The sequence below is a fragment of the Macrotis lagotis genome, chromosome 5 (assembly GCF_037893015.1).
Source record: "Macrotis lagotis isolate mMagLag1 chromosome 5, bilby.v1.9.chrom.fasta, whole genome shotgun sequence".
Taxonomy (NCBI): Eukaryota; Metazoa; Chordata; class Mammalia; order Peramelemorphia; family Peramelidae; genus Macrotis; species Macrotis lagotis.
Genome location: NC_133662.1, coordinates 263,868,731 through 263,881,924, shown reverse-complemented (window position 1 = coordinate 263,881,924; position 13,194 = coordinate 263,868,731). Strand labels below are relative to the sequence as shown.

General features: G+C 41.4%; 1 protein-coding gene across 2 annotated transcripts in view; it reads right to left on the bottom strand.

Moving 5' to 3' along the window:
• Nucleotides 1-716: 716 nt before the first annotated feature.
• Nucleotides 717-13,194, bottom strand: part of SAG (S-antigen visual arrestin) — a 27,461-nt gene continuing 14,983 nt past the window's right edge. Inside the window, exons 11-15 of one of the 2 annotated variants that reach the window (XM_074189710.1) lie at nt 12,733-12,810; nt 11,024-11,047; nt 7,231-7,280; nt 2,287-2,302; nt 717-1,219 (exon numbers count right to left, since the gene is read on the bottom strand). In XM_074189710.1, the coding sequence (XP_074045811.1) occupies nt 1,114-1,219; nt 2,287-2,302; nt 7,231-7,280; nt 11,024-11,047; nt 12,733-12,810 (274 nt within the window). In that variant the 3' untranslated portion in view covers nt 717-1,113. Of the gene's footprint in view, nt 1,220-2,286; nt 2,303-7,128; nt 7,148-7,226; nt 7,281-11,023; nt 11,048-12,732; nt 12,811-13,194 lie in introns of those variants that run through there. The other variant, XM_074189711.1, reaches the window with a different exon arrangement.

The window sequence follows — 13,194 nt, the reverse complement described above, 5'->3', positions numbered from 1 at the left end:
TTGGGAGAGAACCAGCTGCCTCTGATGGCAGGACGTCTTGGCTTCCTCAGCTGTAAAATTGGACACAGTGGCTTATATATCTATGATCCTAAGAACTTTGAATCTTGGAGAGTTGCCTGGGTCACCAAGACATCAAGTGGCTTGTTTAAGGTCATGTGCTCAGTCTGCGTCAGTGATAAGACTAGAACCCAGGTTTTCCTGACTGACTCTCTCAGCTCTATCTCCTGGCACTTTAGATTCTGGATTCAAATCTCATTGTCCCATTCAAATCCCATTCAAATCTCATTGTCTCATTATTGCATTATTACTCATTATTGCCAATTAAACTTTGGCAAGTTCCTTCCTTTCTCTGGATCTCAGTTCCTAACCAGAAAATGAGGGACTTGGAAAAAGTGGCCTCCAAGTCCCCTTCTTGCTCTAAATCTGATCATAGGATGTTGGAGGTCCTTTCACCTCCTGATCTATGGTCCCTGGGCAGATCTAAGCGACAGTTTAGCTTGCATTCCACTTCTGTCCCTATATCTTGCTCCATGGCGGCTGCTCAGACAATCCAAAATGTCTCATGTTTGTGGCAGCCCCCACAGCCCAGGCCATTTTGGGGTCAATGTAACACAAATTCACCTGTTTTTTAGCCACTATTTAAACTTTATTCATTTGAGCAATACAGGAGGGGAAAGCTCACGCTAGTACAAACTACTTGTGTCCTTTCTCTTGGCTCTTCTCTTTCTGTGCTGACCTGGATGGCTTTGAGGATCCACAGAAGGATCTGGAGGCAGATATGGGCAACTTGATATTACTGAATATTGATGATTGTTAATGGATTCCTTGGGCTTCTTGGTTTGTAGTCTCACCATGTATTATTGAGCTTTCTCAGTAATAAAATGCAAATCTGCCCTTAGCCTATGCTGAGCCCTCTAAGTGGTTTAATCTATAAACTGACTTAGTTTACCTAGAGAGCCTATTTAAAAGGATAGATGAAATTATGATTCTGCTTAACTAAGTCTCTTCCACTTTTATAGCATTGAAGGAAACATCTTTCTTCTGAAATGAGGGGCTTGGAGGAGATGATCTTTAAGGACCCTTCCAGATCTAGAGCTATGTTTTCTGCACTATTTAGTCCTCATTCCCCGGCCCTTCTTTTTTTTCTTCTTCATTATCAGCCGAGTCTTTCAGATTTTGACGAGCAAACTCCTCAAAGACCAAATCTTCACCCGTTGAGCTGAAACAAAAGACAGAAAAACATCTGGATCATCACACAGTTTTTGAAGTGATGACCAAAATCTGGTTAGGAACTTGTGGTTGCTCTCTTTGGAGCATCTGACCTTCTTCTGGCTCTGGGGTTCTTTACTTTATGGACCCCTTTGACTATCTGGGGAGCCTATGTATCCTTTCTTAGAATAATTTAAAAAATCACAACTAAAGGAAGTGCTAAATTTTAGAGTCTTGTGAGAAAGAAAAAGGATGTATTTTTTTTTCTATATGAGTTCAGAGACCCCCAGAAATCTGGTGACTGCCTACTTTGGAGATATAATATTTCTTGTCCCAGGTTGTCCTTTCATGTCACTTTTCTAATGTTTTGATTTTTGAATTTGAAGGAAAAAAAAGAACAATCTGTTTTTTTCCTCGGTGTTAGGTCTATTGTGAGTGCTCTGATATTTATTCTTAAAAAGTCTAGGGACCCGAAGAGAGGATGGCTGGCCAGTCTGTCCTTGTGGAACATGGAGGAAACTTAGAGACACACAAATGTGTGTGTGTGTGTGTGTGTGTGTGTGTGTGTGTGTGTGTGTGTGTGTGTGTGTTGGAATTGGAGGAGAATGGAGTAAATGGTGGAGGTGTGTGTGAGCAAGGGTTTGTGTAGACCTGGGCCTTGCCACCCATCCCACTGTTGCATCCTTAGGAATTTTGTACCTTTCCCTCTGGCCTGAAATTGAACTTTCTTCTGGTTCTTGTTTCTTTGACATAAAGTGGGAGTTCCCAAGAGAAAAGACTGTCTCAGGTTCTTCCTGTGCTGAGTACCTGGGTGGCACTTAGGAAATATCTTTACATGGATTCATTCACTCATTTATGGATTCATTCCAATTAAAAAACCCTATCAGGACTATAAGGGACTCTGAGTCCATCTAGTCCAACCTGAACTGAACCAGAATCTCTTCTCTGAGATCCTTAATAAGGGGCTTGAAGACCCCTGGGAGGGGCCACTTGCTACCTCCCCAAACATCCCTCCCCAACTAGGACAATTTCCATTGCCCAGTAGGAATCGAAGCCAGCTGAAATGTCCTTCCAGGCTCTTCTTTCCATGGTTCTTAGTCCCCAAGCAGAATGGGGTTAATAATACCTCCATCCTTCCCTGGACAACCTGTAAGGACCCCACAGGACAGGACTGGGCATCTTACCTCTCCTTGGCTGTCAGAGGAGAGAAGGAAAAGGAGAGAAGGAAAACATTAGTGAGCGGCAGGAAGGCATTTTCTTCTTTCTTTTCGGCTATTAATACAATGACTGTTATCTTGCCCATCAGGTACTTGTGACTGGACTGACCAGAGTCTCTGTCCTGCTTTCCCTTGTGACATAGGAAAATGAAGAGGCCAAACCAACTAATTCAGAGACCCTATTTGGTGACTTAGGGGACACTGGAGTCGTTGGAGTCGTTTCTTGGAGAACAAGCACAGTCCTTTCAAACATTCTTGTGGGCAAGAGAAATAACAGGCATGGGCTACATGAATCAATGAAAGGGGTCCGCTTCTTCCAACCTTCTTGGCTTTTCCTACCTAAAAGGCTCTTCTGCCTTCTTATCTTTGAAGATTTTTTAAAAAATTATTTTTTATTGATTTTTAATGATCATCACTAAACATGAACATTTCCACATGGAAAAAAAAAAGAACTATAAAGAAGATTGCAAACAAGATAGGGAACTTTGGTTAAAGACATTTTGCTTCAACTCTGTTTTCTGTTCTCCTAATTGGTCTATTAGCAAATCCCCCATGCTTACTCTAACCCCTAAGAATTGGGTCTGTACACATCACAAATCATAAGGCCACAGCCTCCCTGACAGGGAGCTCAAACTGCATTGGAGGTGAAGGGAACTCAGATGTCATTGAGTCCAGTTTCCTCATTTTACAGAAGAAGAAACTGAAGGCCTGACAAATGAGAAACTGCTCAGAGTCCCACAGCTGCCAAGTGTTGGAGGCAGAATTTTAACCTCTGGTTCCTTGACTCCAAGTACATCTTTCTGTCCACTGAGAAAACGTCTCATATTACAACTCAGTTCTCAATGTCCATGAAACAAGATGATACCTATACCATCACTTCACCTAATGTCACATGGATATGCTTGCTTGAATGCTTCCCCTTCCCCCACAAGATCGTTAGTGTTGCTGGCAACCTTCATTTCTTTGGTAACCTCCAAACATTTGGCCTAGTGTTGCACAAAGTCGATGTTCATTTAATGCTTCATAAACTAAGGCATCCGTTTCAGATTACTTATACTGACTGGGCATCTTAAAAGGCTGCATGTTAATAAGGCCAAAAGAATGTGAAGATTGGTTTTAATAGAATTTGTTTTTATTTTCTCACTCTTTATAATGAATAGCCCTCAGCACATATCTGAGAGGTGCTGCTGGAGATGCCATGAAATTTGTGTTGACATGTGCTTGAAATGTCTGTATTATTTACTCATTATTAATGACTATGTCTTGCCAAACACACATAATAAAACACTTCTGTGGATGCCCACAGTGTTATAGACTTGACTTATATCACAGTTTTCACTCTCCCTGTTCATCCTATTCAACTCTTATCAATTGATATCTTCCCTTAAGTTCATTAGAGAGGGTCTGCCCAATGTACTGAAGTCATTCCATGGGTTTTCCTCACATCATAAAAATGCCAATGGAACAACTAGTGGCTGATGATATAGGTGAAATTTGACAGCCATGACATGCGCATAATGACAATATTTTTGTATGATGGGACTTGGGAAGAGTTCCATGTGGTTGAACTGAACCACTGATGAAAAACCACAGTTCCACAAATGAATCAAAGGCCAAATTTTTAATGCTAAAATCCAGGACTGTGGGCCTAACTCCAGTTTTCTGAAGACCTTATTTAGAAGGCTTCTTAACTATCACATGATTCTTAAAGATGATATGTAGATGATATAAGAATAAATGAATCAAAAACATATGAATGGCATTCTCTCTCCCCAGAAATATATGACCACAAAAATGAATTTGGCAAGTACACAGTGGGTGAGAATGAATACAAAACAATTTTTAAAAACAATTTTACAAATTCCCAAGTCACAATGGGTGGCCTATTCATTATTAAATGCAAATTTCTATATTAGAGTACCCGCTCTACTTAGAGAGCCATGGAAAGCCAAAAGCAACTTGTTTAAATTATCTTCACTTACAATATACTTTTGCTGACCTAGTAAAAGGGATTGTGTTGTGTCAGCCAGAGTACTTAACCTTTTCTGTGACATGGTGCCCTTGGGTAGACTCCTTCTATCATTTTGTTTTTAGGTTTTTTTTGCAAGGCAATGGGGTTAAGTGGCTTGCCCAAGACCACACAGTTGGGTGATTATTAAGTGTCTGAGGCTGGATTTGAATTCAGGTACTCCTGACTCCAGGGCTGGTGCTCTATCCACTGCACCACCCAGTTGCCCTTCTATCATGTTTTTTTTTTTGTTTTTGTTTTTTTGCAAGGCAAATGGGGTTAAGTGGCTTGCCCAAGGCCACACAGCTAGGTCATTATTAAGTGTCTGAGACTAGATTTGAACCCAGGTCCTCCTGACTCCAGGGTTGGTGCTTTATCCACTGTGCCACCTAGCCGCCCCATCTGTCATGTTTTTAATCATGTTTTTAAATGCAGAAAATAAAACATGTAGGATTGTGAAGTAATCAATTATATTGAAATATAGTTGTCAAAGTTGTTTCAAAAGTTCCTAGATGCAGGGAAAGAGAGGAAAAATAGAAAGAGGGAAGGGGGAAGGAGAGAAAAGAGAAAGACAGGGAGGAAGGAAAGAGAGAGAGGGAGGAAGGGAGAAGAAAAAGAGGGAGAGAAGAAGAGAGAGAGAGAGAGAGAGAGAGAGAGAGAGAGAGAGAGAGAGAGAGAATAAAAGCAAGTATGCCTACTCTATAGCTCATTCCCACATGTCTAAAACTTGAACCCAGGATTTTCTAAATGGCATCTCAATCTCAGCAATGGCATTCTACCAATTGGGAAGAAACAACATGGAACCATCTCTTCTATTTTATCCCTTTGGACCCTTGTTGGGTGGTTTTTGACTTTTTTTTTTTTTTTTTTTTTTTTTTTTAGGATTTTTGCAAGGCAAATGGGGTTAAGTGGCTTGCCCAAGGCCACACAGCTAGGCCATTATTAAGTGTCTGAGACCGGATTTGAACCCAGGTACTCCTGACTCCAGGGCCGGTGCTTTATCCACTGCGCCACCTAGCCACCCTATGGCTTTTTACTTTCTTCACACCACCTCTAAATAGTATCCTTCCTCTCTGTGAGATGATAGCCACATGGAAAAATGGATTTTTTAAGTTAGCACTTAAAGAATGCTTCATTACTACAAGAAAAAATAATCATAATGATGATTAGAAATCTTTTCATCTTGCGCTAGATTTCTGAATGAAAAAAACAGTCCTCTGGAGAAAAATCTTCTGAAAGTCAGATGCTTTTTTGGATTTCCACATATGCTGAAAGACCAATCATATTTGGTCAGTTAAGAAAGATAGGGAAAAAATTGCTGTAAATGAAGGGGAGATGATTGGACTCTTTCCATGGGGGAGCCATAAGAAATCAGTGCGGCAGTTCTAATTCCAAAGTCACCAACAGAGGAAAGGTTCTGGGCGTTAAAGGAAAACAATTGGCCGTGTAATCAGAAACATGAGTTTAAGTCTTGGCTCTGACTTGGATGATTTATTTGATCATTTCTTCAGCAAACATTTGTGAAGTGGCTACTCTATGGCAGGTTCTCTGCTAGGGACTGGGGGCCTAAAGACAAAATGTTAAACCTCCAAGGTGAGGTACTTAACATTTTGGTTCCAGGGGAAGAGCACAGATTGCTCATCTAAGGACCTGCGTTCAAATTCTGACATGGCAAATCACTGAATCTCTCTGGAATTCAGCTCCTCCCCATTTAAAGGAGGGCTCGGCCTCCTTAGGCTCTGGATCCAGCTTTTGGTCAATAAACCTCCATTTCCTCATCTGTTAAACAGGAATGCCACTATGTATGCTACTTGAAACTTAAAATGCCCCGGACACATGTGGGGTTTGGGAAAACCAAGTCTATTTCTGGTTGAATTCATTTTCTGAAACTGGATCAGGTTCTGCAACTAGAAGGGATCTTGGCGGTATTTGAGGTCAAATCTCTCATTTGAGAGGGAGGAAACTGAGGTCAGAGGTGCAAGTATCTTGCCGTGGTCATATAGGCCATAAGGGTTAGAGGTGGGATTTCAACCTAAGCCTGTATGTCCCTCTACACAGAGGCATGACTTTTCCTATTGTCCTGTACCATATATCCGTATCTTGGGCAGAGACTTAGCACCCATTTCCTGGGGTCCAGGGAGGGTCTTCTACAGAGGGAGTTTTCCACATCTGTGAATCACAGGTCCCTTCAGATAGCTCAGAACATGCTCCCCTTCTCTGTTTCTCTATCTCTGTCTCTCATTTTTATACACACAATCCACACACATTTATATCCATATACACACAAATTATCAAATATGTATTCATTCCCCCTACATATGCAAACACAAATATACACACATTTCAGTTTAAATTGTACCTTTCTCTCCTAACATAGCTAGAGAATTTCAAAGTTTTTGCACTGGGGAAAAAACTTAGAGACCTTTAATCCAATTCTCTCATTTTATAGATTAAGAGACTGAGGCACAGAGAGAGGATGGAACTGGCTCAAGGGCATACAGCTGGGAGGGTTCCTCAACCTTAGCTTTTCCCCTTGAGACACACTGTGTAGGAAGGAGGGTTCAGAATCACTAATAGTGATGAGGACTCTAGGGGCCTCTACCCCACACTTGCTATTAAATTGTTCTGTGATAGTCTGTCCATACATCAAATCTCATTGTGGATCAGGAGGATTCCTTTAGATAAAGAGAATTCCTACCCATCTGGCCATTCTCTTTCTAAAAATGGAAGCACATTAAGCACAAATAATCACAAGTAATGAAAAATCAGGGCCACCAGAAGCATGGTGTGACTTACCTGTGGGTTGGGGGTGCATGAGACGGAACGGTAAGTCAGTGCCCACTTCACTGTAAGAAAAGGAAAGGACAGGGGCAAACGTGTTTTTGACAGACAAAAGTATCTCTCACATTAGATGCATTCAGAATGAAGGCTAAAGAAAACTTAGTGAGATAGCAACACAACAAATCTGTCAGTGAGTCAAGTTCCAATTTTTAATGAAAGGCTTTGGTCCAGGGGCCATGCCGATGCTCAGAGTCATCACATTCATCAACATGGTGAAAAGTGGTGAGATTGTTGTGGAGGAGCAGTTTTCTTTTTCTCTTGTAAATTAATCCAGCCATGGTACAGAAACTTAATATAATATGACTGTGCCCTTGGGGATGATGAAGGGAAAAAATTTTAAAGAAACATGGGAAGACTTGTATGAAGTGAGAATGAGTAAAGAAAGTATAGCCAGACAATGATGAAGCACAAATTAGCAGAAGTTGCTAATTAAGAACCAATGGGGGTGGGGGTGGCAGCTAGGTGGTACAGTGGATGAAATACTCCTGGAGTCAGGAGGACCTGAGTTAAAATCCAGCCTCAGACACTTAATAATTACCTAGCCGTGTGACCTTGGGCAAATTACTTAGCCCCATTGCCTTGCCAGAAAAAAAAAAAGAACCAACCTTGGGTCAAATAAAAAGGATAATGTAGGTATCATAGTACAGCCTTGTAACCCTAGTTCACTTAGACCCTTTCACAGAGATTTTGTATATTGTTTCTGTGTTTTTAAGAGTCAAAGAATAGAATCTTAGGGTGCTATACTTTAAAATTTTTTAAAATTTATTTAAGGCAATGGGGTTAAGTGACTTGCCCAAGGTCACACGGCTAGGCAATTATTATGTGTCTGAGATCGAATTTGAACTCAGGTCCTCCTGACTCTGGGGTCAATTCTCTATCCACTGCACCACCTAGCGGTCCCTAGGGTACTACATTTTAAATATCATGGCTGGAGACAAACTGTAAGGCACAGAGAGAAAAGATTAAATAAATTTCTTTTCTGAGAGACTGAGCAACTGTCAAGGAGAAAGTTTGAGAAGATACTGGAAAAAATATTTAAAGAGACAGGAAGTTTTTAAGAGAATTGAATTACTATCCTGAGAGAACTGTTGTTTGTTTTGTTTTTGCAAGGCAATGGGGTTAAGTGACTTGTCCAAGGTCACACAGCTAGGGAAATTAAGTATCTGAGGTTGGATTTGAACTCAGATCCTTCTGACTCCAGGGCTGCTGCTCTAACCATTTAGTTGCCCCCTGAGAACTGCTTTTGTTTTTAAAGTTGGGAGTTAGTGGCCACACTGGTGATACTCTATCCTGCATCTCCCCTGTTGACTTAACAGTTGACTCAAACTATGGACTTTCCTCACTGTAATTCATTGTAAATAATGGTTTTTGTTTTATTATTTTTATTATTTACTATTTATTATCTGTATGATTATTTCTACTCTAATAAACTACATGAGCTGTAACACTGATGGTTTTAGGCCTATAAAATGAAGCTTGGGAGAGGGTTTAGTTTGAAAAAGAGGAATGAAAACTTAGGGTGAAAGATTTCTTTAGTTTATAAACTGGGGCAGGGACTCAAAGGTAATTTGTTTCTTAATGAGACTATATATATATATATATATATATATATATATATATATTTATTTTATTTTTTTTTTTTAGGATTTTTGCAAGGCAAATGGGGTTAAGTGGCTTGTCCAAGGCCACACAGCTAGGTAATTATTAAGTGCCTGAGACCAGATTTTGTTTTTGTTTTTGTTTTTTTTTTTAGGATTTTTGCAAGGCAAATGGGGTTAAGTGGCTTGCCCAAGGCCACACAGCTAAGTAATTAAGTGTCTGAGGTGAGATTTGAACTCAGGTCCTCCTGACTCCAAGGCCCGTGCTTTATCCACTGCGCCACCTAGCCGCCCCTTAATGAGACTATATTATGTAATATAAGAACATCTCCTGATTGATTTAGAATTCAAATAGAGAATTAATAAGGAAACAAGTCAGTAGCGCTTGGAGAGAAGTAAGGATTGGGAAACACAAGCCACCCACTGCTTTCTAGGCCTGATGTGGGCTGCCCTCCTATACAAAATCGGCTACATTTGGAGATAGAGTTCCCAGACCTGCTATGCTCATCAAAGTTAAAGTGTACTTCCTTTTTACTGGCAACTGATCCACTAGGCTTTGCTTAAATGATTTTACATAATGTGTTTTAGGCGCTATTGTTTGGGTGTTTGTTGGGAAGTGTTTATATATCAAAATGAAATGTTTCAGGGGCAGCTAGGTGGTGCAGTGGGTAGAGCATCAGCTTGGAGTCAGGAGGACCTGGGTTCAAATCTAGCCTCAGACACCCATTGCCTTAAATAAATAAAATTTAAAACATTAAATATCAATGAAAAAACTATAATCTAGAGATTGGTGAGCAACAGTGAATGGGACCTTGTCTAAGACCTATAAAGAATTTATTATGATGGCCTGAAGGTAAGAGAAAGAAGAGGAGTCAGGAAGGAGAGCAGGGAGAAAAGGACAAATGGAGAATAAAGAAAAGACAAAGAGAAGAAAGGAGAGAGTGATCCTGGGCTTATGGCATACACCCACCCTCGTCTTATGATCTCACTAGTCAAAATAATTCTTTTTCTTCCAGTCATTCTTCATCTCTAATTGCCCCAAGCCTTCCCCACCCCCATCACAAGACTCAGGGTTTCACATGTTCCTACTCCTAACCTCTGTCTCATTCAATAATTCATTTAATCAACTAGCATTTATTAAATACCTACTGTTGCGCAGATAGGTGATGAGGGTACAGGCAAAACCAAAGCACTCGTGCCCTCAAGGAGCCTAATTTGTTCTTTTTTTAAAATTTATTTAAGGCAATAGGGTTAAGTGGCTTGCCCAAGGCCACACAGCTAGGCAATTATTAGGTGTCTGAGGTCGGATTTGAACTCAGGTTCTCCTGACTCCAGGGCTGGTGCTTTATCCACTGCCCCAAGGACCTTAATTTGGAGATGTTTTCAAAGGGGGGAGGGTCAAGATGGGCTCCCTAGCAGGAGGTGACCCCTGAGCTCAGCTTTGAGAGAAGTTAGAGATTCTTTGAGGCTGAGGTGAGATAAGGAAGGGGGACCCAAAGCCTGGAGATAAAATCCGATGTATGGGAACAGTAAGATGGTCATGAAGGAGAAAAATGGATCATAAGGCTAGAATTGTCACTGCAGCCAGAGATAAATAACTTTAACTGCCAAACAAAGGAGCTCCTTGAGCAGGGGATGATGTGCTTTAGGAATAGCAGTCTGGTGGCTATACCAAGGATAGACTGGAGTCCAAGGAGATTGGAAGAAGGGTAGCCCATTAGGAGGCAATGGAAATACTCTAAGGGAAAAATGATGGGGCTTGAAGCAGGTGAGTAAAAAAGAAAAGGGCAGACTAGAAATGGGTTTGAAGGAGAAATGACAAGATTTGTGAATGGACTGGATGTAGGGATGGAGATATGGGGAGAATTAAAGTGCAAAGAAAACTCCAATATTGTGAACCGAAGGATCTAGAGGTTTGGGAGAGGGGAGCATTCGGGGCTAAAAGATGAACTGGAGATATTTAGGAGACACCAAGGGTGAAATGTCCCATGGATAGAGGTGCTATTAGGAGAGAGACGGGCTGAGAATTATGGGAGTTATCTTCAGAGAAAGAGCTGAGAGAGAGAGAGAGAGAGAGAGAGAGAGAGAGAGAGAGGACTTATTTTAATAATGACAATAGAATGACAATAGAAGAAAGTAGATCAACTTACCTAGAGGTAAGGTCTCCCAGAAAGCTAGGAAACATTAAAAAAAAAGAGTCATTAAACCACACTGCTCCACATAATTCCGGTATTAATGGAGTTTCTCATTACCACGGCTTTCTCTCCCTTCTGATGTTCAGTAACTTTGTCCACCTATTTTATCTCAGCTCTGTGACCCCACCATTCACAACTTCATTGTCCTCTCTCAACAGAATTCCTAAGGTTCAGGAACTTGATGAAATCAGATGATCAGCCCTGAGCTGGGAAGAGTTCCAGGTCTAGAGGCTAGGGTCCCAGACTTGGATTCTGGCTTTAGCTCTTACTTCTGAGACACTTGTCACAGAAACTGGGCCTCAGTTGCCTTCTCTGTGGAGGTTGGGGGGGCAGTTGAACTTAATGACTTCTGAGAGGCCTTTCCAGTTCAGATCGACATCCTCATGATCAGATTGTCTCTCCAGGTACCAGGAGACGATGAAACCTGTGAGGTATTTATTACCTGTCCTTTGAACTCCAATATTACCTATACATTCTAGCTATTTTTTATATCCATATGGGAAAAAAACAGAGAGCTTACAATTTTAAGAACTATTGCTAATGGGAATGTTTTGTGAATGGAATCTATTTAGAATAAGTGGAAATAATCCTTCCCTCTTAGAGTTTTAAAATGTTCTCCTTTTATCTTAAGACAGGGCCATCAATGACTTGGCCAAGGCTACCTGAGCTAGTGGCTCAGATCTGGACATCAGGAAGGGGTCAGAGCCAAGCCTGAGGACAGTTCCCAGGGCTGGGAGACTCAGCCTCTGGATGATGAGAATCAAAGGAGAGGGAAAACTTTTCATAAGCCTCCTCTGGGAGAATCTGACCTTCCAGATGTGAGAATTTGTTTGAAATTCTGAGGTGTCTGGATACTTTCCAGAAAAACACAACACTGTCTCCCATCCTTTCAGCACGGCTGACCCAGTGAACAACACACCAGGGATCCAGAGAACCAAGGATTATGTTTCTGGCCAACTTGACTCTGGGTCATGGTTTTTCCTTTTGATCTTCTTCCTTTCCCAGACACTCATTGTAGCCAAATGAATGAAAAACTGAAAAGGTCTCCGATGGACATGGAAAAATGCTCCTTTAGGATTATTTTAGGAAGTATTGACTAGCAAGTGCTTCCTTAACTCCTTGTTCCTCTTAGATCTGTGACTAGGGCAGGATGATTGAGGCTTTGTCCAAGGGGCTGCCATGAGAAAACCTTTCTCTTTGTTCTTTGCAATTGCCTGAACTGTGTACTCTTTTTCTCCCTGGAATGCTATCCTCTTTTTTGGGATCCTCCTTTTTCTGTACCCCCCTTCCATCCTCCCTCATCTCAACCCTCTGAGAAACAAAGGCAGATTCTCTAAGACATCAACTCCTCTCTAAGAATGTTGTTTTCCTCTAGGCTGTCCCTCTCTCGTAGGCCTTTGTTGCCTTCATACAGCTAGGTGATTATTGAGTGTCTGAGGCTGGATTTGAATTCAGGTCCTCCTGAGCTGGTACTCTATCCACTGAGCCACCTAGCTGCCTCTTTCACTTCTTTTTGACCCAGGTAACATATTCTTAGAGCGCTGTTCCTCCTTATTCAATTGTTGAGGCTCAATGACAGGCGAATAGCTCTGAAAAGTATTGAGGCTTTTTTCTGTTTCCTATAAACAAGATGGGGACGATTCCCTTCACTTTATGATACATACCCTGAGACAGTGAGCTTCACTTTGACCTGGTAAGCCACCAGGATTCCAAGCACTGTGCGGTCTATCCCTTCTTTAATGCTGCCCAGGAAGAGAAAAAAGAGTGAAGGTGATGTTGGGCAAAAGGGCCCAGTGACAGATAAACATATTCTTTTTTTGGTCATCTTATAGTTGATGTCATGACAAGAATGACCATCCTGAGAGACTGGAGAGCTAAGTCAGAGAACTATAAGTCCAAGAACTTTGTGGGGGGGAATGGTACCTCACTTTCTGGTAACTATCCAGGGTGGAAATAGCTTCCTTTCACTGATAACTCACCTGTGGCTTTGAGAATCCTGGGGGCATTGGTCCCTTACGTGATCTGCCTAGGTGGGTCATAAAGTGAAGGCTTGACGGAAACCAAACCTTCCTAACTCTAGGCTGGCTCTTCCTTCACCAGCCTTTACTGCCTCTCTCTAACTAATT